Below are 27,568 nucleotides of genomic sequence, written 5' to 3' on the forward strand. Positions count from 1 at the left end.
AAGCTGGGAAATGAAAGGAGGTACATATACAAAGACCCTCGCCAAGATTCAGGTCGTATACGAGATATCCGAAGAAATATTTTACCCAAACTTATAGAGATTTGTATGGAGACGGCATGCTGGTGTTTACGACAGTCATCTGGGTGAAAAACTGTCGCTCCAAAAAAGGCCTTAAACAGTGCCTAGGAGGTGTGAAATACAGTCAGAATAAAAAGAAAAACAAGAAGACGCTAAAGGTAAGCTTCAAAGCGATATTCAATGTACATTTTGCTAATTTAGTGAGCAAAGAATATTTCTCCATACAACGTCTTATAATTTTGTCGCTGTATGAATAATTAATTAGCTAAGTAGGATAATGTTGTTCAGGGCTCTCATAGTGAGCTTGGGCTACCTGTGACTCTACCACAAAACCAAGAACCCTTTTGAAGCGAAAATTTGTATGAAAATTAGTGTTCAGCTGCTCTAATGCATCGTGAAAGTAAAATAACGGTAGGATCTATAGTTTTTTAGTTTGAATTTTAGTGAAGTCATGTGAAAACCAATAATATGCGAATACAGTCGAGTCTCCTCGATCCCGTCACCGTTCGTGGGCTACTTGTATCTAAGCAATCTTGAATAAATAAAGTTGGATTCTATGGGAACCTTGTTTACTGTGTTGTTCAATTCAATTCCACGCTCGCTATGATCGGCCGTGATTCCTTCTCTTGGTATTAAAGCAGCTCTCAAAATCAATCCCGCCTTTAAAGTAAACGCACATGTTCGCCCCAACTTCCTAGCCATTGGTTACTGCTGGTCTTTGCTCTAACATGAGTCGCAATAAACTATTTGTTGAGAATCTAGATTTCCAAGAACGTTTTATATCCACTAGAGAATTTCAAATTTTCAAAATCGCCAGTAGCCGAAATCGTGACAATTGTAAAAAAAAAAAAAAAATATTTGGAAATTAAACTTTGAACTCATTCAGTTGTATAACGGGGGTGTGCTAAATTGAAAGAAGAGGATTCTGGGGAAGAGTGAGATGCCATCGTTAACGTGAATTAGGGAAGAGGTAGGAAGGTAGGTAATGATCGTTAATAGTGCAGTTCTTATTACTCGAGGTTGCCTAGCACCGAGTCATAATATGCAAGCCGTTTTTCTTCTTCGTATTTAGGACACAAAAGGGAGGTTGGGCTCCCAGGCGTTCCTAGCGGGGACCGTGGAAACTGGGAATAAGAAGCGTGACGACTTTCATTGTATGCAAATGAGACTCGTAATGAGCATGTTGTTCATTTTCGGCGATGATTGAGGTGATGCGCGTAGTTGATCACGTTCGGGCTTTTTGGTAATAATGTAATTTTCCCCGAATCAAGGCCCTTGATTTTCTTGTATTCATACACGCGTAGTACGACGTGAAAATATTATAGCGAAGGAAATCCTTTTTCGTAGTGTATTGAGGCATTACGTTTCTCAGAATATTGACGCAATTATTGGAACTCTACGGTTAAATAGTTTCGATTTTGTAGATTCAATTTGTTGTATGTATTGTTCTTTTTTACGCTGTGACTATATGGCCAGTAACCTGTCAAGGTTTTCAAGAGCTAACTGACCGGCAGTCTTGTCTTTTCACAAATCGAAAAAACCAGCTTATCTAAACTATCATATGTTGATTGAGAAACGTGAAGTGATTCTGCAACGCTTTATGGATCTCAAGTTTAGCCTTTCGTTTACGCTGGGCTCAGAAAACGAAACCATGTTCTGTGACACTTAGAACTTTTTTCAGGTCGACGACCGGTCAAGATTTTTAAAACACTAAATGACCGGCTGTCCTTCTCAATAAATTTGTCAAATCGAAAAAATCCATTTATTCTAAACTATCATATGTCGATTAAGAAAAGCCAAGCGACCCTGAGACCGGCAGTTGACCCTGCTAACATATTCGCTTCGATCTTTCGTTCCTAGATAAGTCGGGAAAGAGGAAAGAGGAAAAGGAACGCGGAAAGAGGAAAAAAGTTCTAAGTGTCACAAAACATGGTTTCGTTTTCTGAGCCTAGCGTAAACCAAACACCAAATTTGAGATCCATAAAGCGTTTCAGGATCGCTTGACTTTTCTTAATCGACATATGATAGTTTAGATTAAATGGATTTTTTCGATTTGACAAATTTACTGAGAATATAGGACTGCCCACGGTCATTAAGTGTTTTGAAAATCTTGACTGGTCGTCGACCTGAAAAAAGTTCTAAGTGGTACAAAACATGGTTTCGTTTTCTGAGCCCGGCGTAAACCAAACGCTAGACTTGAGATCTATAAAGCATTTCAGGATGGCTTGACCTGTCTTAATCGACCTATGATAGTTTGGATTGGCTGGAATTCTTAGATAAGTCAAATTCCATCATTGAAAATACCGTACTGCCGGTCATTTAGTGTTTTGAAAACCTTGACCGGTTTCCGGGCCATACAGCCACAGCGTATTTTTTACCGTGATCCTTAATATGAGTTAAAAATTCGCTCGAGTTCGCCTTTCCACCCGCGACTAACTTTTTATAATGGCAGAAAATTTTGCTGCTTTACAACTCCTCCGAAGTTTTTGTGCCAGCTAAACGATATCGAAACACTATTCACAGTCCTTGGATATTAACAAGACGACGAGACGCACTACATATAGGGGTAACACTAATCTGCAGAACTGCAGACCGCGCAACCGCGGAACCTGCGGAACCGGCGGAACCTACGGAACCTACGTAACCTACGGAACCTAAGGAACCTAAAGAAATGACTGTTTTGTTACAACTCCCTTTGGCTAACATGATAAAATAATTAGTTACAATCAATTTTTTACAATGACTTGGAGATTTCTCGCCCGCTGATTGGTCGAGAGCTATTGTCGATGACTGTACTGACCACTGAAAACTGTTGTCGCTTTGTTTAGTAACACTATGCGAGAGCTCTGGTTGCGAAACAGAAAGTCCTCGAGTCGCGGAATTCCGGCTTGTTAGTAGTTGTCGAAAAGAAAACGAGTGGTATAGAATTAAACACAGTAGGACGAGAGAACGATAAGGGTATGATTGGCACCTGCAGTCACTTCTGGTCTCTACATCATGTTACATCCACTATATACACAGAATCTTTGCGACCTTCACAAATTCTTTCTCACTATAAACGTATTATTCCATCACGGCTCCTCCTTAAATACCCTTCATCCCACTATTCAATTTATATCAAACTGCTCATTCAAATCTTTCTCCTTTCTCTACGTCAAGGTGTCCCTCAATGATAGTATTGATCATTGAAATTGCTCTTTATACTAAACCTACAGCCGAACATCAGTACCTTTTAGGCTCATCATGTCACCCGGCCCCTTACACACTAAATGAGCTTTTCCATTCAGCCTCGCCCTGAGAATACAACGTATATGTTCCTCAAATGAGACGTTCAAACTACGTTGTAACGAACACAAGCATAAAACCGTAACAGACGTGGATACAATCTGGGTCTCCTCAAACAGGAGATACAACGTAAATTACAACAAAAAAAGTAGCAAAATTACAATTACAAAAGTTATTGAAAATTACAATTTAAAATAATCTTTACCCTCATACATGAAAAATCAGTAACTCTTTTATTCATTTATTTTTTAACATAACAAAGGAAGGTAACTGACGAAAACTATATTTGCTAATTGATTAATTATTGCACATCTATACGCACACGTATCCACAATGGCTTAAAAAAAAAAACGAACAAACAAGCAAACAGACAGAAAACTTAAACAGGACAGTTAAAGTATTAAATCTTTTAATCTACAGAGCCGCGCCTACAGTTCACTTCCACAGAATAGTACATTCGTTTTTAAGAGAGGAGGTTTTTAATCGAGACGGCATTTCTTTTTAAAATTGTCTAAAGATTTATGGTCTTTTGCAATTTGCCTTTCTATTTCCACAGTGAGTTGAACTATTTGTATGTACATTTGGACATTTGGGCGCGTATCTCTTTTTGTTTACAGATGTCAGGATATAATGCCTGATAATAAGCAGTAGATGGTGCAGTAATAAATCTTTTGCGCGTTAATTAAGCCAAATAAGAGAGCTTCTGAAAGGTTGAATTTTTCTACTTTGGAGGTGTTTTGCATTATCCATTGATAGCAGTCTTTCCAAAAGGCGCTAGAATATTTACAGCTCCAAAATAAGTGTTCCAGGTTTTCCGTTGCTTCTCCACAGAAGGTGCAGGAGTCAGACTGTTTAATTCCTATGAGAAAATAATGTACATATATACAAATCTTGCGAAATAGCACGTGTTTTAAAGGCTCGCAATAAAAGTTCGTGTTGCATGAACTACCAGACTCGAGTATACTTCAGATTCATTCATATTAATACTGTTTTTGCCTCTCACATTTACTATAGTGTCGGTTCGTATTTAAAACACCTTTAGGAAAATATGGGTCGTGTAATTCATGTGTATTATATTTCGAGATAAATCGATTAAAGGCTTTTTTAAGTTCCCATTTTTCAGTAGCTTCAGTTTACATCTCCATAAAATGGAAGAAAAAACACCAAGAGACGCGCAGGGGCATATGCTGGAGAAGCAAGGGCAGGCCCATTTGCCGCTAGAGCCGGAGTTAAATTTGGGGTCGGATTTAGAAATGGTGTTCCTGAAGTTGATTTAGGACCAGTTTCCTGTTTGGTAATGTAATGTTAAGACCAGTTTGTATTTTCAAGCGTGTACTTGACAATTTGTTCATGTTTTAGCGCGTGCGTATATCAAGTTATGAGCACGCGAAAAGTTTGAAGAGCACGGAAGAAGTGTAAGAGTTGCTCGAGTAACTATAGCTGCTTGACGGTGCTCTCCAAACTTTCCGAGTGCATCATAACTCTGTGTATGCACAGCTAGATGCATAAGCCAATTGTAACATAACAGTGACTTCCAATATATTTTATGTTATAAATTAAAGTGTTTTCAAGCGTTTTTATATTACTCCTATACTCATCGGTATTTCGGAAAATGGTGCACATGCAGAAATGCCTGAAAAATGACGGTAACCGTGAACTCAATAGCAGGCAGGTGAGCAGGTTCACACTAGCTAGCTTCAATTCTTGTTACATGAGGTTCCAAATATATATTATGCAGTCAGAGTGAGATTCTCGTAAACACGAGCATAGTCAAACTTGTTTTACAGAGTTTTCTTTCTTTTTCTCGTGTGATTGGTGTGATACATGTAAATGTCCCGGAAAAAATAGGGATTAAAAAAACATAAGGAAAAGAAATACGCGATCGCGGTGTATTCGATTGCGAACCATTGCGGTTTCGCGATTACAATCCAACCTCTATGAGTGAACGTTCACGTCCATGCAATGACCACATACTATCTGCGGTTACTTTAACCTCCGCACAGCGAACACCTCTCTCCAGCGGCCGATCAACTCTGTCCCCTGTATGTAGGAAATTCGTTATATAAATATCATTATTATTGCCATTACCATTCCAACAAGTAAATACGTATCTCGCAGAGCGCTTTTATGCGAAACCATTAACTCGATTGATAGTTTTAAGCAATTAACTGGGATTAATGAGCCTTGCAATGAATGATTGAGTTGTCAGATCGTTACTGTAGTCAAGTATTGTGTAACATCCTGTATGTCAATTCTACTTTTACTGCCAATAGCATGATAAAGTTTTTTGTGATTTCCCATCCCGGATAAATCGTTACTTGAAAGTACCTTGCTCCTTCCAACTTTGTGTAATTCTCCACTTACGAGCCTGTGTATGCTAAATTCTAGTCAGAGAAGCGTTTCCTCTTCAAGCCAGGTTGTTCTCTACCCAATTTTCCTTTCCTCCCTCCCTTTCACTTTGTCTTTGCCACCTTAACATATCATGGTTACACTGTTATCACAATTTATAAACATAAGGACCGCTTGGCTTCAGGGTGTTTACTTTTCAATTCCTGTTTTTAGGTCCTGCACTTCCAAATAACAATGTTTGGTCATCAAAGACCATGTTTCACTGTGCGATGGATCAAAGAAAGAGTTTTGGTGGCAAGGAAGTGTTCGGGATCTCTCCATGATGATGCTATCTTACCTTCGCACGTATTGTCCTTCCGTAAGGGCACCCTTCTCCTGCTCCATCATAATGATACCATTAGAGTCTATGCTACTCTATAGGACAGGCTCTGCCTACCCTGGCACCCAAGGTTTGCCATAATAATCTATACTCTCAGTTTTCTTGTGTTAACTAGGGTTTTCTGGGTGTCTCAACGCTCCCCACCCCTCCAAAGCCCTAGCCTGGGACCAGGCTCCTTAGAGGGGAATAAGGTAAATAACTAGGGAACGGGGCGAAAAAATCGGCAAGCGGCCCGTTTCCCAGTTATTTTTCCTATTCTCCGTTAAGGAGCCTCGTCCCAGGCCAGTGAAGCGCCTGCAAGAACTTACGGCAATTTGTAGCAAAAAGTGAAGACTTCATGAAAAACTTGATTAAAATTTCTCGCGTCGGGAGGGTCCCCACCTCTTGTACTATGGGTTGTATCATGCTTGTACGTCCGAGGATTAACTCCGACTTTATTTTCTGACACTTAGTAAATCATGACAAGATTAGGTGGTTAACAGTTGAATTCTTGATAGTTGATATTTGGCCAGATTTCAACTCAGACTTCCCGCTTTGTCGTCATGTAACCCCTTTCTCCCGTACCCGCATAAGACCTGTGTTTTTGCATTGTCACCGTTCTCGTCATTGTTCTTAGGTCCTGCCGTGATAGCAGTTATATGAAGGCCCGTTCTGGTCAAAATTGCATAATTAATTTTTTCTTGTTAATGAATTAGTTTGATGAGTACCTACTATTAATATTTTGTCTGTTTGTAATTATTTTTACCTATGCCTGTAATTATTCGTGTCCTTTTGAACTTTTCCATTCGTCACAATTATTTTTTTCTCACCAGGAATTATTTTTTTGTGTGTGCCATCATTGTTATTATGCTTATGAAATTATTTTTGCCCATTACTCAAATAATTTACGGTTGCGGATTAGTATTTTGTGTGTGCTATAATTACTTTTTTTGGAGAATTAATTGATTTTGTGGTATGCTTCTCTTAATACGATCATAATTTAATTTTTTACGTTCGAGAATTATCTTTTTGTTAGTCATAATTATGTTTTCGTAGTTTTGGCAAATGTCCCATAAGCCTCTTCGGCGAAGCTGTTGCATGTTGCCATGTGCTTTCTGAAACAAACATGGCGCCATCAATAATAATATATATAATATTTATTGATTTGTATTGCGCAAATATCAATCCAGGGAAAGAAATTTTCATCTGCGCATAACAATGACTCAACAAAATCCTAAAATCCTAGTACATATTCCAAAAACAAAATTTACAGATCGTTCCTGAAAATTAGTAAAAGTAACAATTTAAAAATAAAAATTAATCTTTAAAATCCTATAAACAAATCCTTCTTAATAAAGAGAATAAAAACAATAAATTAGCTGGGAAACGCCTTCTGAAATAAATGAGTTTTAAGAGCCTTCTTGAAAGCATCAACTGAAGATATATTTCTAATAAAAAAGGGAAGATCGTTCCATAATTTAGGGGCAGCCATATAAAAAGATCGATCACCAAGCGTGGAAAGAGAATTGCATGGTGGAATGTTAAGAAGTTTGCCGTCATTTGATCTAAGATAGTACCTACCCCCCGTGTCTTTCGGTGATACAAGTTCGGAAATGTAAGTCGGAGCAAGTTTATGAATGGCCTTAAAAGTTAACAATAAAATTTTAAAAACAATTCGATATGCTACGGGTAACCAGTGTAGGGCTCTGAGCAATGGTGTAATATGACAAAATTTACTTTCGTGAAATAGAAGACGTGCAGCAGAGTTCTGGACTCTTTGCAGTTTTTGAATCTGATACGCAGGTAAGCCATATAAGAGGCTATTGCAATAGTCAAGGCGGCTAGAAATAAAGGCATGTATCAGAGTTTCAGTACATTCTTTGCTGAGATATTTCCTTATCCTCCTGATATTGTACAAATAATAGAATGCTGCAGAGCTTGTTTTCGTTATGTGATCGCCCATTGATAGGTTAGAATCTAACCACACACCCAGGTTCCGAACGGGAGATTGTGGGGCAATGACAGAGTGTCCAACAGTTATGCCATCAACTGTGATTTTAGCGAGTTGCTGTCTGGTGCCGATCAAAAGAAGTTCCGTTTTGGTATCATTCATGAGCAACTTGTCTTGAGACATCCACTGCCTGATGTCTTGAATGCAATGTTCAATAGAAGCAACTGCATCAGCCTGGCCAGAGTGCGCCTTGGGACTAAACGAGATGTATAACTGAGAGTCATCGGTGTAACAATGGACAGTTGGGAGGTGCTTCTCCACGACATCAAACAGTGCGCTTGCATAAACTGTAAAGAGAAGTGGGCCAAGACACGAGCCTTGAGGAACACCATACCGCAGGTCAAACTTATCAGATACAGTTCCCCGAACAGACACTCGCTGGGAACGGCCAGACAAATAAGATCGAAACCAGGCAAGGGCAGTGCCATTCAAACCAAGTTTTGACGATAATCTGTTAAGGAGAATGCTGTGATCAACGGTATCGAAAGCAGCACTGAGATCAAGCAATACAAGGATAGTAACGTGCTGCTTGTTCATATTTAACAGAATATCGTTCATTACTTTCAAAAGTGCTGTTTCAGTGCTGTGATTTCTTCTATAAGCAGACTGCGCAACTGGGTATAAATTATTACGAACCAGGTGACCATGAATCTGATTAAAAGCAGCCCTTTCAATGAGTTTAGACACAAAAGACAAATTGACAATTCCAACAACGATCCTACTTCTGTTCTTCCCATTGCCAGCACTGCAATCAGCCACATCCAACACCTTGTTTCGCTAGTTGAACAAAGGCCAACAACGGCATCAATGTGTTCAAACGAGCTGCAAGTAGCGACTGCTTTGGAGGGGTTACGAAGGCGATTCCCAAAAGTTTCAGCAAGGTCAAGCAGGAATGCTGCAACAGAAAGGTATGAAAGATCCAATACTTTCCGACCGTATCCTAACGTAAGACGCACAGTTAGGAGACCATTGACGTCTAAAACAGTCTCGAAAGATATTGTAATCAGCTTGGAAGTGGGAAGAGAGAAATTACCAACAAAATCCGAGAAAGCTAAATTGGAAAGATCAGGTAGCATCATCAGGGGCACCCAACGACTGTTTTCTGTAAAATATCTTTTCGGAGAAGCAAATATTGCCTAGAATTTTCTATTACTTGAGGACGGCTAAAAATTTTTAGATGACCGTTCCATTCGTGTACAATTTTCGAAGCTTATAAATTCCCTACGATTTTTTGAAGTTTAATTTTCACATTCTACTTATCCAAGCTAGGCTATTTTTCGTTGAAAAGGGGAACCTAAAATTTTCGGATTCAAAAATGTGAAGGCGAGAGGAATCACTGAGAAAATGTCGCACTTTCGTAATACGCTATTTATGAGTAAACCATCGTTGGGTGCCCCTGAATCATTTCGGGTTTGACATCAATAGAAAGGGATACCAAAACACTTCACAACGAAATATCACGTTTACTACCAGGTTATGTGGAGAGAATGTATTTTAAAATCGTGAAGAATATAGTGGCGGCACCCTAATAAGACCAAATCTCCCTGCAGGAAAAGACATTGATGCTAAGCTTCTACTCAAATCAATTGCTGCTCTGTCTGGATCGGTACATCTTAGACTGCCAGGGGAGCTACTTGATTCTTTCATGGATCCTAGTGATAAAAAAACTTTTAGTTTCTCCTTTTGCTGTTGAAGACACAGGTGATCCAATGGGTGGAGATGGCTTGTTCATATACTTGACTGATGCTCCAGATGGAGTAGGTTGTCTCTTCAAAACTCAGCGAATGGAACTGAATCCTCGAACTCAGACGTAAGTTCAACACTCAATGCCAATGAGAATCAGTCACAATCGAGTTCATTAAACATTAAATCAATTATCAGGGGTGCTAAAAAGCGAGAGTTGAGTGACCCTGTAGAGGTGCTCAAATACCTACTGAAGGAGATAGTAACTGGCAGACCCTTAGAAGTCACAAGCTCAGAAGACACCATTGAAGGAGAAACAAATTACTTAACAGTCGACAGAGACAATATACTAGCAACAATATTTGCTGAACTTCAATAATGAAGTGGCCATGCAGGATGGGAGGCTGCCTGTGTTTGTTGAGGAGAATATTCTGCAGCAAATTGTTTCTGAACGTGCGCCGTTCGCAGTCCTCATGGGCGCGATATATTGCCACTGTATACTATATCTCTAGACCCCCTCTATCACAAAATCCTCCGTCCGCCCCCGACCTCTGTACGTTTTTTACCTTCAAGAGCAGTTACAATGCAGTTTAGCCAAGCTCCCCACATAACAAACCCTAGCACCAGTGCTAGCACAGAGAAACAGCAACCTCGGCTGCCAGCACAGAAAAACAGCAACCTCGGCTGCAGCAGCTGCCATAGTGGAGGGCATGTGGAAAGAACAACTCCCCACCAGACCGTTGCTTAAAAACTAGAGACGAAAATACATTCGGCCGATATATTGTTGTCGTTTAATAATTTCAGTTGACGTCTTTATTAACATTAATTAGTGTTAACGTATTTAAAAGTTCTGGCAAATCAGGTTCAAGTTTCAATTATATATAGTACGCGCGTTCTGATTGGCTAAGACGAGTGTTTGCATGGGAGTATGTAAACATGGTTGTGGCGTCAAGAATTGTTTTGCTTTTCGCGCGCTAATCACGCAAGCACAAATTTGAAAAAGTTTTCTACTTCAAAACTCGACAAGTTTACTTTATTTACCCATTCCTTCGTAGGTTGAAACTTGGAAAATCTTTACAAACAAGCCATATCAATTTTCTTAGCTTAAGCTGAAATTTTAAGCTCGAAAAATCCGTATTTTGGAAAGCATCTTTTTGCAAAATAAGAACTGATTACGCGTGCAAGACTTCGTGTACAAGACTTTGCGACTGGTAAGAATTTCTCTTTTTATCAGTGCCATAACAAAGAGTTGCGTTTTTTCTCGGGAATGTTATTTTATAAAAGCAATAGAAAATTTTTTTCCTGTGTTTGCATAGCCTGATATAAACACGAGAGGGGTTGGGAGAATTCTCGCCAGTTATCACTGAGTTATGCAAACCCGAGACGAAGTCTCGGATTTGCATAACTGTCTCGAATTCTCCCAACCCCTCTCGTGTTTATATCAGGCTATGAAAACACGGAAAACGTTTTCTATTGTTTAATTATGTTACAGATGACTGCAAAGCTCTTTATGTTTCGTTTCCCTTTTTAATCTCATTTCACAGTTTCATACGTCCTCTGACGGAGATTCATCCGCTACAATTAATCATTGAAGCTAGGAGGTTCATCTGTCCTGGATCACTCTTGGGGATTAATTAAATTAGACTCAATAGATTTAAAAACACGTGGCCTTCAAGGTAAAATCCGTTAACTGGCGTTAGAAATGTGACGTATCGGTTGTTACGAGCGCATTGACCTTAGAAAGAAATTCAGAAAGTAATCAGTTAAATGTTTAGTGGTAGTTGATGTTTGATAGAGAAGTTAGCCTAAGTTAGTAAATCTCATTTCACAGTTTCATAAGTCCTCTGTCGCAGATTCATCCGCTACAATTAATCATTGAAACTTGGTGCTTTATCTATCCTGGATCACTCGTGGGTATTAAAATGGACTCAAGATTTCTTTCTTCGCCTCATTTATTATAATTACTACTATTTCCTTTTCTTTTCAGTTGCATGGTTTTTCTTAGTACCTGCTCGTGCCTCTTGTTGAACGTTTGACGAACTTTCCTTCGAAATACGTCTTAAACGAAGCACTACGAAAGGTAGTTCGTCTATACGCATAATGCGTCTTATGCCCGTCTTTATACTTGAGACGCATAACCAGACGAACTACAAAATGTTTGCCCAAGTTCGTCTAGACGGATAATGTCGGCGTCCTTAGTATAAAAACGGGCAATGTCACGTGACCAATCCACCCGAATGGGCCAAGTCGTCTGTATGACGTTTGGTCTCATTCAAAGCAAATGCCAATCATCCCGAGGTTTGTATCACGAGGACGAAACCGTGAAAATCCATCGCCTCGTACTTGCAGGGGATGAGATATGGATGTTTATAGTCCTTTCGTCACGTTTGTTAGGGAACTTTCCAGTCAAAGGTACATCTTCGAGGCCATATGCACCACGGCCAAAGTTCGGATCCACTTCTACCGGCCAGGTATCCTCCTGCTGCAAAATTTTCGCGTGCTGAACATGGGTACGGGCTTGCCCATCTATACCTTGAGCCCTGGAAAGGCATCCCTTCCACGCGGCAGGTACCCGGGACGGTTCAAAGACGAGCTGGAGATGCGATCATAGATTATAGGTCTGGGTCCAAAGAGCTATGGTTATGTGGCATGAAGCGGTAAACATTGTCGCAAGACTGGGGGTTTTCCCAAAATTTCTACAACAATGTTGTCATCAATTTTGATACAAAAAAGCTCTGGTCCATGATAAATTGAGTGACCTGTCCCCATGATACACACCCTGGATGTCCACTACCCTCACAAAATCGCATCCAAGCCTCTCCATTCAGTCGCTCGAATCGATATACTCAAAGGAGTCTTTAACAAGCGTGTCGTCGATAGAAGCAGAGGACAGACACATCTCTATGGTTACAGTGAGCCCGGGAGCTGAACTGCTAACGATTAGACCAACGTTAATTTATTATTACGGTGTCTGGGTGCGACGTCATACTGCTCTCTCGTTGGTTCTTTTTAAGAGGTTCAATTGTTTTCCCAAACAATAGATCCCATTGTTCTCTTGCGCATATATAGTGTTCGTATAATGCCTCCTAATAGTAGTCACGTGATTATGCGCAGAAGAGCTCTATGGTCTAGATTGTGTCTGACGAATGTCTCAAGTGGCCGCTTTTCTTGAGTATGAAGCTGACAGTAACACTCATTTATTAATTCAATATATTTGTTTAATCTCTTTTATGATGGTTACAATACTATGACTAGGATAAAAAATGCATTTGAACAAATACATTTGAACACATTACAAGAACGAAAGACGATGGTGCAGGACACACAACGGAGCGAGGCTCCAAAATAATTGTGCTCTCGAGAAAAATACCAACCTCGTCCCCAGGGCTTTTCCCTTAAAAAAATGGGTGGAGCGGGAAAAGGCCCTGGCATTGGCTGGTCACGTGCACAGCCTAAATATTCCTGAGAAGCTAATTCATATGCAACCCGCTGGTTTTGCGCTGACAGAAGTCGAACGGAGCAACAATGGAAAATAATAGTATCGCGAATTGTATGTCAATATTTTCGCGTCTGTGCGATTCAAGAGCTTAAGATCCATTTAATTGCGTATTATTCAAATGCTACAAGTTTACGAAAGGGCTTACCCGCTCTACGTTGTCACGTACAAAATATGTCAAATGCTTCAGAGTTGAGACAAGCTGTTATCGAGTAGTACTTCGACTGAAATTCATCCTGACTGTGGAATTATTGTACGATCATCGAGCGGAAAGTGATTTTGTCCAATGTCAAACAAAAATGCGGGTCTTTGGCTCTAGGATCTGCAGTGAATTTAAACAAATTGAAATTAATTGAAATAGAATTGTTCATCAAAATGCTTTATGGAGTCTGGAATTCTCTACAACCCCACCATGAAACAAACAAATCTCCGCGCCGGATGAAAGTCAGCCCTCCAACCAGGAACGATGACAGGTCGCCGATCTGAAACATTTGAAGATCTCTTATATCTTTTCTCTTCCGAGGATAGGTACAAAGGATTTTCCTTATATCAAAGGGAAGATTGACCGATCGATTGGAATCAGCTACAGCTATGTCAATCTTAAATGGACCCAAGTCTTTCTTTATTACCAGTCGTTTGATACCCTGGGTGCCAGAGATTTTTCATGCGCGGTTTCCGGTTTCGGTCAAGTCTCGCAGAGGTCAGTGAATTTTTTAAAAATACAGGTCATACAAGATAAGTCTAAACCAACGCGTATCGCTATGGTGATATGGCTGAGAGTTAAGGTGAATGGAACTAGGTTGTGTACGGCGGTCCACTTCGCAAGAAATAAAATAAAATAAAATATAAAAAGAGTCGCGAAAACGAACTTTTCCAGTACAAACTTTATGCGTGTACGATAGCTTGTTTGTCATATATACCGCTCTATAAAGGAAGTTTTACAAATGTTACCGCTCGCTGTCCCCTTCATAGAAATCGGAGGAAAGCAAAAAATTACCATAGTCAGTATCTGTGACAAAAAGGAAACCTTGTAAAACTTTTCGTTAATCGTCAAGAGATATAAAAGGCCGCCCAAAACGCGCGCTGTGAGGTTACGCATAATTTTAGCTCTTTACATAGCGCTAATTTATTACACCCAGGATTTTAGGGTGTACGAGGGGACACGAGACCAGCCGATGCCAGGGCCTTTTCCCGCCCCACCCATTTTTTAAGGGAAAAGCCCTGGGGACGAGGTTGGAAAAATACACAAATACTATGTTACATTATTTCGATTTTCGCGGTTAAATTTGCTAACTTGAATTCGTTACTCAACAGACCATTTTACATTTGTGTGCTTAGTACCCTAGCCTTTGAATGAATGTGAGGTTGAAGATGACTCTGTTTTAGTATAAACCTTTGTTTTATAAAGGGTTTCGTTTATCGTTTCTCTCAATTATCACTTGGATATTGATTTCGACGTTTCGACCGCGTACTGCAGTTCTTCGAAAATTTCATCTACTGCTACTCGTTTTGTCACTGGTGTGAAGACATTTGAGCACATCACCCCTGCGCTAGTAGAACTTCATTGGTTACCAGTCCCCTATCGAATTGTTTTTAAGCTTCTTCTTGTTGTGTATAAGGTTATTAATGGTCTCTGCTCTGCTCTGCTCTGCTCACGTCTGGCGGATCTTTTGCACCATCCGAAATCGTCAAGGAACCTACGTTCAAACTCGCGTGACTTACTTATGCAGCCAAAGTCAAGAACTAAGACTTGTGAAGACAGGGCCGTTAGCCGTGTGCGCCTTAAGGATTTGGAACTCTCTTCCTTTAAATATACGTCATTCCAGCTCTGTTTCATCGTTTCAGAAGAATCTTAAAACTTTCTTTTTAAACATTTTGTTAAGAGTTATTCTTTAGTTTATTAGTTTCACTTTTGAGTCATTAGTTTTTCATTGTAATTATTGCTTGTTATGAGGACAAATTAACAATGATCACTTCTACCCATAATTTGCCCTTATTGTCTTTAAACTAAAACTTTGTTCATTCACTGTTGAATAGAATTTGCATTTTTTTTTCGTTTTGGTATCCCCTAAAAAACCATGTGACATTGCTTTCATACCATCAGTCCTTAAGCTCGTGCAGAGATGGTGGGAATCGTGAATAAGGTCTATTGCTTCCTGGCTTTCGAAAGTTGCAGACAATGAATGAATGAATGAATGAATGAATGAATGAATGAACAACTTTATTAATGCGTCAATCCTCTAACTGGCGACGTTTAGCCTACTAATCAGGGACACCAAGAGACAAGTTCTCGAACAAAAGATAATTCGCATTTATCCTGCATAAAGTTATATTTCTGAGCTGTTTTAAAGATCGGACACTAACTATAATCTACGTATTTCTGACTTTATGATTCCAAGATTTAACACGATAACTTTTGGTAAATATTCTATAAAATATCTTGGTCCGTATCTATGGCGTGAAAGGGGCACCTGTAGACGATTGATCCGAGCGCGGATAAACGACTGTCACAGAAGACTCAACTACTACAACGACAAAATACAACAACGACTTGACAAACTTAAACACTTTTACCGACCACCTTACTTAGTACTATACAGGAACGACCTTTCACAGCCTTAAGAATGTTAACTGAAATTGATAAATTTAAAAGGAAAATTAGGAGAAGTGATTTAGCGGGTCACTTGACGGAAGACAAATGTGGGTCGGAATGCACCTTATGTAGCTATTAAATCTTTCTTGCTCTGTACAGGGTGTTTCAAAAGTTCGTCCCGATTTTTCCTTCGCTTATATTTCACTGATTATGAAAAATACAAGTATGTTTAATAAAACTCAAGTATGTTATTTATTATTCATTTAACACTGAATATCTGAAATATTAGTAACCAGAATGTTTTCCTTTATGTTTTCTGACATTTTCTAAGTGGTGAGGTATAGAATGTACAATCTCCCAAAGTTTGTCCAAAGAAACATTTTTCCAGGCAAAGCGTAGTCAGGCTGTCTTTTTAGCTCGTCCAGTGTTTTCAGTTGGTGCTGGATCTTTTTATGTTGTCTCGTAAACGGTACTCCAGATGGTCTCTAGAGGGTTTAGATCACGTGAGTTTGCCAGCCGTCCACCCTTGGCTTTCAAGTTTGCAAATCTTTCTGACACCATGTCCGCATGTGCGCTGCCTTTTTCTCTTCAAGGCTTTCCAACCTTTGTTGGTCATACATCTTCATACTGTTGTGCTCGAAACTTTGATATTGTTGAAAGTTGAATTTTTTTTTACCTTTCTGTCTTGTTGAATTTTTACGCACTCGGCATATACTTACAGCTTTTTCGATAACATTTGTGACATATTTGCAAAATAACGGCCATCATCTCCTTGGTTTGTCTTCTAAAGTCTTTACTTTTGACCACAAGTTCACTTATATCGTTCAGACTTCTTTGACAGTTTACCAATTTCTTTGACTGAATAGCCAGAAGACCGTAAAAACAGATGCCTGAGCTCTATAGCACAAACAGTGTAGGCCTTCATTTTCGTGAAGTAATAGAAATAAAGAAAGCGGCAAAAGAAAACGAAAATAGCGAACCTAAATGGGCAGGAAAAATATGGCGGGAAAAAACTCGCGTACGTGGACATCTGGGGCAAAACTTTAAAAATTCTATAATTTCTTCAAATTTTAGTTTGAAAATGCTTTGAAAGGTTGTTTAGATAAATTTCTTACCTGAATCAGTGTACATTCCCTAAAGAAGCATTAAATGCTTTACGCAAAATACAATATACCAGCGGAACGAACTTTTGAAAAACCCTGTATATATGATTTTTTTTTTGCGACTTCGAGGCAGGTGTGCTAATTCGAGAAACCAGGCCGGAGCTACAACAAATAAGATCTCATCTGTAAATCTCAGCCATATGTTCCTGGCAACTTCTCTTGGGTGTATACATGAAGTGGTTCAATTTTGTCCCGCCCTAGGCGTAGTTAGTCACATTATAATGAGCATCATTCATCGGTTCAGCTCTGTCAAGCCGTGCAAGTGCCGCGATGAGGTAAGCGAACAGAAATATTTCACCTTGTATCAGTTTTTGGAAAAAAAGGTTCCACACCTTAGGATTTCATACACAGACTCAAAATTTAGAAACATCTTGTACAGCTGAATAAAAAAGTGCTACAGGAAAGTCCTGCAAAGAAGCTTTCATTGGCTGGGTTAAAATGAAATCCAGCTGTTTCATTTCAAACAGTTCAGATAAATACAACTTTTCAAGTGATAAATGTTTTTATTGAAGCGCCTCTATTAGCCAGTGTGGTTAATTAGAAACGAACAATGTTACAAAATGCCAGAAATATCTCAAAAATCTTTTGGACGTATCTTCATCTCGGTTTTCTTGACAGAGTAGCAGCTACCCTTCGGCCAATTGAGCCAGCGCATTCCTCGACAATCGTTCTTACCATTGAGGTACAGACCATTCAGGTTGGAATTGTGGCAATGTCTGTACCACCAGGCACCTTTATAACTCGAGGCACAGTTTGCACCGTATTTATCGTTATCACGATCATTGGTGGAAAATGACATACCACGATGATAACCAAGGGCATCACTAGCGTTTCCTACAAAAAGGGGAAAAAGCGAAATATATGTCATATTTTCCGGGTACTTTTCGCAGAGTTTTTTAACCGGTCAATTTTCACCCCTGCATAAACAGTCTCAGTCCACTTTACTTAATCCAAACGGGACGAAACAATTCTAGGATTAAGAAAAAAAATTGGAAAGGCCCCCGAGAGGTTTTAAAGGAACATTAAAGGTAACAAACATTTAGTAAAGCTTCGAAACCGGTAGAGATCTTGTACTTGCTTAATAATCAATGACATACCCTTAATTTCTGAACTCTCAAGACGTGGGCCAATCCTTTTAAAACTTTTTTATAGATCTAATATGACATAAGGTCAATTGTTGTTATAAAAATCAACTGATGACTTCCACATTCCAATCGCGATCAATTGGGCAAGAAAAAAACTTATTTTCTTTCTTTCTTTTTTCTTTTGTCATTGTATTTGTCAATTAGCAACATTTTTCGCCAGCTGATTCTTTTTCAGTCTTGCATAAACTTACCTGAATAACTTCCCAGATTCAGTTGGTATTTCGCTGTCTCGTTTGTCACAGAGAAGGAGCTGTACTCGGCAAATGCAGTTTTTCCATGAATGTCCTCCAAGTCAACACGGAGTTTATAATCACCGCTTACAGTCAGCCGATGTATCTTGTCCAAACCGAGCCAGAACTCACTGTTCAGATTGCCAAAACCGCGTTTGTAATCATCCCAAGCGCGAAAGAAATCAACAGAGCCATCTCGCCTCTTCTGAAACACTGTCCAACCTCCACCGACAGTTTTCTGATCACAGAACACTTCAAATTCGCCCAGACCATCAGGACAAATTTTATTCACTCCACTGATCTTGGCACCGGACTTGTAGACTTCAGCGCAGTTCTTGTAAACTGAAAACAAAATGATCACTCGATGCGGTAATAATTAGTTTCTGGCTAATATTTCCAGGCGGGTTCTTCGAGATAAGTTGTTTATCCAAAATAAGAGTTGGCAAACTCAAGAAAAAATGTGACAATAGCTGAGCTGAAGGAGTCCATCAAATGGGCTTCTGCTGATCATGAGCTGTTAATGTATCATTTAGAGATCTTGAGACTCAGTTTCAAACATTTGAATTAGCCCTCCCTCTGTTTTGGATTGTTCTTGGATCTAACAAACGAACATCTACTTGACCCATAAAACTTGTTTTAAGAACTCATTAGTAAAATAAGAAAAGTATTTCCGTCGCATTTTTCGGCGAGAGGTTTTGAGGGCATTTTAGTGAGACATTGATGACAATGAGGATCCACTTTGCTCATTTGTAGTACTTAACAAATGGCTGAGAAAAAGTCAAGAAAACGGTTGTGGTTTAGTGATTTTTTCATATTGTAAAGACGGTGCATTTACAGCTTTTAAAAAGGATGCATAGCTATGAACGAGGTATGTGAAAAGGGTACCATTTTTCAATAGAGGGTGTACAGAAGATCGTAAGAAAACAAAGTTACTTGAAGCTCAAAATTAAAGTCAGTATTGGTAGCAAACGTTTTTCAAAGCAAAATGTTCTACCAGACAATGTTTTTCTCTTTTTCGAAACTTTACATATAACAGCCATGAGACATATTTGTCTGACACAAGCGGTTATTTTGTCATCTACCAGCAATTCATTGAGCAATTTCATCGCTACCAGTGCTGTGCTTTGCAATAACATGAGACCTCAAGTCAAAATTGTATCTAACGTCAGGGCTGTTAACATTCCCGGATAATCCGGGAGACTTGGCTTGAGATTTTGAACCGTTTCTTCCGGTCTCCAGATTAGAGTCTAAAATCTCCCGGATAATCGCCGAAGTTTTTCATTTCTTGTAGATTCGACTATCTGACAATGAAATTTCAAATATTTTGCGTTGTTTGAGCAATTTTATTGTTAACATCGAACGTTTCCTCACAAACTCCGATATGCCATTGTAATATAAGCAATAATGTGATTGGTGGTAAGTAAACCAGTTAGGTCAAATGTTACAATTCCAACAACATCTTTTTCGCGCCTTTTTTTTCCACAAATGACGTAATGTGCCGTGCATAATGACGTCATCTATCATCGCTTCTCCATCAATTCTCAATATTTGAAGACGTGGGGGGTTGACAGTCCTTCCATTTCCTTTGAAGTTTCTGAAGTGAGGGATAGGCGTTGACATTTAAGCACGTCTTAACCGTACGACATCATTATAGGGTAATCAACTTAACACTATACTAACCAATTTCACATCGATTGCCAGAAAATCCAGGCGGGCAACTGCAGTTGAATGCATTGATTCTGTCAGTGCAAGTTCCGTTGTTCAAACAGGGACTGCTCTCACACTCGTTTATATCTGAACGAAACAATAATCACAGATAAATTGCAAACAAAGTTACTTGAAGCCCAAAATTGAAATATTGATGGCAAACGTTTTTCAAAGCAAAATGTTTCACCAGACAATGTCTTTCTTTTCGAAACTTTACATATAACAGCCACGAGAAATATTTGTCTGACGCAAGCGGTTATTTTGTCAACTAACAGCAATTCATTGAGCAATATCATCGCTACAATTGCCTCGCTTTACAATAACATGAGACCTCAAGTCAAAATTGTATCTAACGTCAGAGCTGTCAACTTTCCCGGATAATCCGGGAGACTTGACTTGAGATTTTGAACCGTTTCTTCCGGTCTCCAGATTAGAGTCTGAAATAGCCTGTTCAAGGCTCCGAGATAGTCGGGCCCGCGGAATTGAGAAAGCGCGAAAAAGAAAAAAAAACGAGAGGAAACTGGGGAGAGGGGGAGGCGGCGGAAAAGGGTCGTAAAAGAAATGCTTGAACATTCTTTAATATTAGTTTACCTACTGTAAGTTGGAATATCTCATGTTTACGTTTTAAAATCTTGCTTGGTCCGGTCTCGCTAAACTACTGCTATCAGGAGCCGATAAGTAATCGGCTCCTGCTGCTACAGGATAAAGTTAGCCTGTTCCAGGCTCCGGGATAGTCGGGCCCGCGGAATTGAGAAAGCGCGAAAAAGAAAAAACGGGAGGAAACTGGGAAGAGGGGGAGGCGGCCGGAGAGGGTCGTAAAAGAGATGATTACACGCTCTCTCTCCCCTCGTTTTCCCTCTTTTCCCGCCCCGCCCCCATTTTCGCGCGCCCTACACTTTCGCGTCTTCCCCACTATCTGAGAGCCTGGAACAGTCTGAAATCTCCCGGATAATCGCCGAGGTTTGCCATTTCTTGTAGATTCGACTTTCTGACAATGAAATTTCAAATATTTTGCGATGTTTAACATCGAACGTTTCCTCACAAACTCCGGTATATAAGCAATAATGTGATTGGTGGTAAGTAAAACAGTTACGTCAAATGTTACAATTCCAACAACATCTTTTTCGCGCGTTTTTTTTCACAAATGACGTAATGTGCCGTGTATTATGACGTCATCTATCATCCCTTCCTCAATATTTGAAAACGTGGGGGATTGACAGCCCTGAGCAAGTATCCTTAGCTTAAAGTTTTTAAAAGGAGGATAACAAAGAAATAACAATTATCCATAAAGCACTTTTAAAATTTAGCCACGCCCGCTGCCATGCTACAAAAATGGAGTGTGTTTGTGGAACATTTTGCAGATTTCAAAGTCTGGGTTTGATAAATTGGCAGCGACAACCAATAGAACTTGGACTTACTTCTGTTCGAACTTGGATAACTTGCATAACTGCTTCGTTTTAAACAGCTTTGTCATAAAAAGGAGTGTACTTTTAATTATCAATATACTGTTTACCTTTTTCACAGTTTTCTCCGTGGTAGCCAGCCGGGCAAACACAAACGTATTTTTTCTCAGTATATCCCATTGAGCACTTCCCGTTGTTAAGGCAAGGTTTCTTGGCGCAAGGATTCTGATTAAGAGGAAACACATTGTACATAAAACCCTCCCATCTTCGTTCTTACGTAAGAACAACAACTGACAAAACGTCCTTCACTTCTGACCCTTAAGCCTTGATATACTGTTTTTAATTTTTCCGAATAGTGTTAGAAAGAACGACGTTGGAGCCCAAGTTGTTGTTGTTGTTAAAATTTACGAAAAGGGCTAGGGTCACCTGTTATTGATGTGACAGTTAAGAAAGACAGTTTGTTAGTGTATTTACTTAAAATTTTGGGAATTTTGGCGCGTCGGTGTGGTAGTGTCAGTGGTATGGGAGAGAGGTTAGGATAGAGTCCGGATTCGAGGCCTGGTTTGACCCTAGGTTGCGATTTTCTTTCTTTTTCATAGAAACACTTTCAATAACAGGTCAAAAATTTTCTACGTGTCGTAAAAATAGCAGCGACCGTTTACGAAAGGGACAACAGCAGCGCCGTCACACTGCGTTAAATACTGCATTCGAGGACAAAAATCTCTTATCTTGTGTGTGTTTTAGTCAGTCTCCTTAGGAGTTAAGGCGCAGGCGCTTGCTTTTTGCGTCATTTCAAACTTTTTTAAGGTCTTCTGTTTCTTTGGGGACCCAGTTTAGCTAAGCCATTTGAAACACACTTCCTTCATCTTTTCCACTATATGCTACGTGTTATACTTTCGAATTGACTGTTCCTGATATTGAGTTGCTCTTCAATTGGAATCGTAGTGCCGGGAGGCAAAGTGGTTCGAAAGTTTTAACGAAATTCTGTTTTCATGCGCGAGTCTCTTCAAACTGTATTTTCTGCGATTTACAGGTTTGCATTCGGTACTTCTAAGACTCACTTTAAGAGTGGCACGTAGGATACGGTGGTCGGAGTCGATCTCTACACTTTTGTAAGGTCTACACTAACAGTTTCCTATTGAGTTAGGCCACCTACCAATGACCAGGATATGGTCAACTTTGGCACAAGAGCCCAACGGACTGGTCCAGGTCTACTGCGTTCACCTTGGGTAGGGAAATCTGGATTGAGCATGTCGTAGGTTGGTTGCAAGGCAAAAGTTTAAGGTGTAGAAGGTGGGGACTCACTACTCTTGCTTAAGCAACTATCATCAACCAGATTCACACGGAACTGAAGGTCTGTGCAACTCCATGACATTCACACCCGACGGTGTACCGTCCATCTTAGCAGATTCGAGAGTGTTGTCTTTTCATGTTTGACATAAAAATTTACTGAAATACAATGAAAACAAACTAGACATAAAATGATACAGATGACATACCTTTGTGCCTCTGTAGTTCCAGTCGCGTCTTGGTTTGAGATTTTCAGGGTGCTGCAAGTCATCTGAATTACTGAGCTCACAGGCCATTTTGTTGTCAATGCGGGGACCAGTATTATAGGAGACACAATCTCTGGCTAACGTGCATTGGTCTTGGCAGTCCCGATTTAGTTCCACTGAGAGATTTAAAAACACGTGGCCTTCAAGGTAAAATCCGTTAACTGGCGTTAGAAATGTGACGTATCGGTTGTTACGAGCGCATTGACCTTAGAAAGAAATTCAGAAAGTAATCAGTCAAATGTTTACTGGTAGTTGATGTTTGATAGAGAAATTAGCCTGAATAGGAGGTGTTTGAAGGGAAAGAGAAAAGAGAAATTAGGGCACACGATAGTGCTCACATCTCTTCACGCCGTCCCCACGATCTGAACGCCTGGAACAGGCTAGACACACGAGTGCACTAAGGGTATGAGTAAGTAGGCTGGGAAACGCTTCTTTTGGCCAAATGCTGCAGCGGTTACGATCTTGTCAAGGTGTTAGTTGAGGACGGCCTATATTCCAATTAGCGTGGTAATGATTTCTACTAGTCGGCCGCTTGATACCTAGTTCATTTTAACAAATCGGGCTTCTTCGGCTCAGTATTTGAGTAAAAAAACGGGTCAGAATAATAGCGTCCCCGCTAGCGTTCCGTTCTCGCCTTTCTAGAGCGTTTCAGCCACACTTTTCCGCGTTTTCATTTTGCAAAAAAGAGCGCTATATTTGATAATCACTTACTGCATGGGCGAGCTAAGTTGACATTTCTCAAACAAACTCGCCAGAATTGTCAGAAACCCGAAACCATCAGATGCATGGAAGTCACTGAGTTAATAAAGGACAATTAGTAATCATTACGCACCTTTAATAAAGGTGCGTAATGATTACTAATTTCATTGACTTTCCTCTGCCTATCCTTTAGTTATTTAAGCCTCCCACAAAAAGCCTAAAGTTTTCCGTGATGCCGAATTTATAATTAGAATTAAAGCTAACTTTCCTTTTTCTCTACTGCGCTGCGGAAATATGCACCTTTTTCTCAACACCAGTAATTTAAGTGCTATTGAGGTTGGAAAAACCGGTCTTATATATAAGCCACCCTTTTGAAAGTAAATCGTTAATGAAGAGAAATTGTAAAAGATCAGAAAGGCATAGAAAAAAAATATGCACCTATAGAATAGAGCACACTGGTGCAGTTTTTGCAACTGCAAGGCCCCATAAAAAATCACCTGCAGCACAAAAAGGTAGAAATATTGACACATAAGAATAACTCAATATAAACAATGACTGATATGTAAATCTTTTGTATACAGAAACTTGGTGGTAACGTTCCATTGTATTCTTTGTTTTCTCCCTCAAGACGCAGCTTAAATAGAGATATACGGGATTCCTTCCCCAATTTGTTTTATTGTGTCTTCATCAAAATTTTAGCTTTATTAAACCATGCAGATTACTTTTCCGTAAGCCAAACGTAATTCCCAAAAGCGTTTGTTAAAAATTGGAAGTTAATTAGGTTTGGAGCATTTCAGCACTGGTTGATGCAAAGTGAGATTTTTTCGTATTGTTGGCTCGCCTTTTTTCGAGCAATGATATATAGGAACCTCTTCAAAAGATTTGAGGACGGTGACTGGCCGGTAAAAATTAACGTACGATTAGCCCCATAAAAAAATCGCCTCCAGCACAAAAAAGTAGAAATTTGACAGGTAAGAATGACCCAATATAAACAACGACTGATATGTAAATCTTCGAGACAGGAACTTTGTGGTAATGTTCCATTGTATTATTTTTATGTTTTCTCCGTCAGGACGCAGCTTCCTTCTCCAATAATTATTTGTTTTACTGAGTCTTCACAACAATTTTAACTTCATTAAACCAGATTACTTTTCCGTAAGCCAAACGTAATTCCCCAACGCGTTTGTTAAAAATTGGACGTTAATTAGATTTAGAGAATTTCCGCACTGGTTGATGGAAAGTTAGATGTTTTTGTATTGTTAGTTCGTCTTTTTTCGAGTAATGATATGAAGGAATCTCTTCAAAGATTTGAGGACGGTGACTGGCCGGTAAAAACGTACGAAGCCCCATAAAAAAATCGCCTGCAGCACAGAAGGGTAGAAATATTGACACATAAGAATGACTCAATATAAACAATGACCGGATATGTAAATCTTTTGTATACAGGGACTTGGTGGTAACGTTCCATTGTATTCTTTGTTTTCTCCCTCAAGACGCAGCTTACTTCTCCAAGAGAGAGAATTTGTTTTACTGCGTCTTCAAAACAATTTTGACTTCATTAAACCAGATCCTTTTTCCGTAAGCCAAACGTAATACCCCAATGCGTTTGTTAAAAATTGGACGTTAATTAGATTTAGAGAATTTCAGCACTGGTTGATGCAAAGTGAGATTTTTTCATATTGTTGGTTCGTCTTTTTTCGAGCAATGATATGTAGGAATCTCTTCAAAGATTCGAGGACGGTGACTGACCGGTAAAAACCTTGCTTAAAATACATACATACATACATACATTAACTTTATTGCATAGCTCGACCCCCTTGGAGGTTCTTCCGTCATACATACACGAATTAAAAAAAAAAATTATAAAATAAGATAAAATAAAATAGACTAGGGAATATTTACATTTCGATGATAAAATAACGAATTTCTATAAACAATAATGATAATAATAAAACATTAATTTTAAAAACTATTTACATTTCAATAATAAAAAAAAACTATCCATGAATTAAAAAGATATTCAAAATTCTATTTTGAAAAACGTTAAGATTTCCCGTGTCTCTTATATCTTTAGCTATACTATTGTAGAGTTTTGCCCCACGGTAGGTGAAAGTCTTTTGGCCAGTGGCCAGCCTATACCGAGGCAACGTAAGGTCATTGTTCCGTCTAGTGTCTCTTTGGTGATCGAGTTTTTGCACGATATTGAAAGCGCCCGTGATGGTAACCAGTTGTTAGGTTCTTTAAGCATTAATTTTGTACACCATCACTAGGTCGTTAAAAAGCAGTTTATCCCTTACGTTAAGCCATTTAAGGGACTTCGGGGCTTCTGAAACATTATCGTACTTTCTTAAACCAGCTACGATTCTGAAGGCATAGTTCTGAACTAGCTGAAGTTTTCTAACGTTCCTCTTGCTCGTACTACTCCATACCGTCGAACAATAAAATAGTTTGAATGCACAATCTTCACCTTCTTTGTCAAATGTGGGCGAACTCTCCTGGAGGTGTTTTACCTTATGCAACTTCAGAAAAAGGCAAAATAACATTTCTTCTTGGCTTGTTAACGTCGTCCATAAAACGTGAAATTATAGACACTTTTACCTTCTAGTTATATATGCAGTGACGGCAAAATAACTGTACATAAAAAATTGATGTGCAGGCAAGGTTGGCGCTTTGCTAATTAAACCTATTGCTTTTCTGACCGCATTACTCGTTGCCGTCGCCGTGCTCGGATCTCAGGAAACTTATTGATATTTTCCTTTGCTGACGTCACGTCTATTTTTACATAGGAGTCGGCGGCCGCGAAAAAATATCTACAATTGGTGGCTTTAAAATTACATGAAATTAACCAGAACTCTTGAGAGACAAGTGACTACAAGTGAAAGGAATAATCCTCAGTTCCAGCGTAAATTAGGAAAACTAATTAAAATCTTCTAAGGTACTTTATTAAGAGACATCAAAAATGAAAATGTTGATTAGAACACACATAATTTATATCCCCGATCCCAGAAGTATAAAGCTTTAATTGTACTTTCCCTGAATAAAGGGGAGCTGCATCTTTTACCTCTGGCATCGTGATTTGAAAGGTGTATTTATAACTCTTATTATAAGCCAGCTACGTTAATTTAGTGAAATACTCCAACGTCGCTTTAATTAAGTGCTGCTCGAGCTACTTCAGTTGTTAAGGCCACACCTTGACAAAAAATACGGATCGCTTCGTGAATAACTTTTAACGAACACTTCACCAGCTGACTCCACTATGCTTTCTTTCAGGCAGTAAATTTAGTGTAACAAACTGAATATTCGTAAGTCAGCTTCATTCCGTAAATTTAGGTACTGTAAGTACGCTAAGTAAGTCTCTTGATCTGTTTCTCTGATCGAGTTTTTAAACCTCCGCAAAACAATGTCTACTGCATGAAACCTTTCCGAAAAAAGGGCGGTTTCGGGGGTGATTTAGCGATAATCTTGCTTTTGCCTTAGCTTGTACTTGGTCGTTGTAAGCAGTATTACATAAAATGAATCACAATGCAAAGTCTGCCAGACGCGCCTTCCAGAAAAGATTTATCTTAAAGAAAGAGAGCTCTTATTTTGTCTACCTGTGTATTTTTTTACCTTCAAGTGCAGTTACATTGCAGTTTAGCCAGGCTCCCCAAACAACAAACCCTAGAACCAGTGCTTGCACAGAGAAACAGCAACCTACAGCTGCCATACTGAAGGGCAAGGAAAGAATAACTCCCCACCAGACCGTTGCTTAGTACTAGAGATGAAAATACATTCGACCGACTTAAGTTGACGTCTTTATTCTTGAATAATAA

The 27,568-nt window shown here is 39.3% G+C and overlaps 2 protein-coding genes across 2 annotated transcripts in view; both read right to left on the reverse strand.

The window, feature by feature from the left end:
* Positions 1 to 17,590: 17,590 nt before the first annotated feature.
* Positions 17,591 to 27,568, reverse strand: part of LOC140944467 (ryncolin-1-like) — an 85,793-nt gene continuing 75,815 nt past the window's right edge. Inside the window, exon 2 of the mRNA XM_073393607.1 lies at positions 17,591 to 17,850. Coding sequence (XP_073249708.1) covers positions 17,591 to 17,850 — 260 coding nt within the window. The remainder of the gene's footprint in view (positions 17,851 to 27,568) is intronic.
* Positions 18,163 to 27,516, reverse strand: LOC140943259 (uncharacterized). Its single transcript, XM_073392328.1, has 6 exons — positions 27,366 to 27,516; positions 23,001 to 23,263; positions 21,612 to 21,726; positions 20,072 to 20,185; positions 18,353 to 18,733; positions 18,163 to 18,170 (listed from the first exon to the last, which is right to left on the reverse strand). The coding sequence occupies exons 1-6, from the start codon at positions 27,460 to 27,462 to the stop codon at positions 18,163 to 18,165; spliced, it is 978 nt and encodes a 325-aa protein (XP_073248429.1). The 5' UTR covers positions 27,463 to 27,516.

Source organism: Porites lutea, chromosome 7, assembly GCF_958299795.1.
Source record: "Porites lutea chromosome 7, jaPorLute2.1, whole genome shotgun sequence".
Classification (NCBI taxonomy): Eukaryota; Metazoa; Cnidaria; class Anthozoa; order Scleractinia; family Poritidae; genus Porites; species Porites lutea.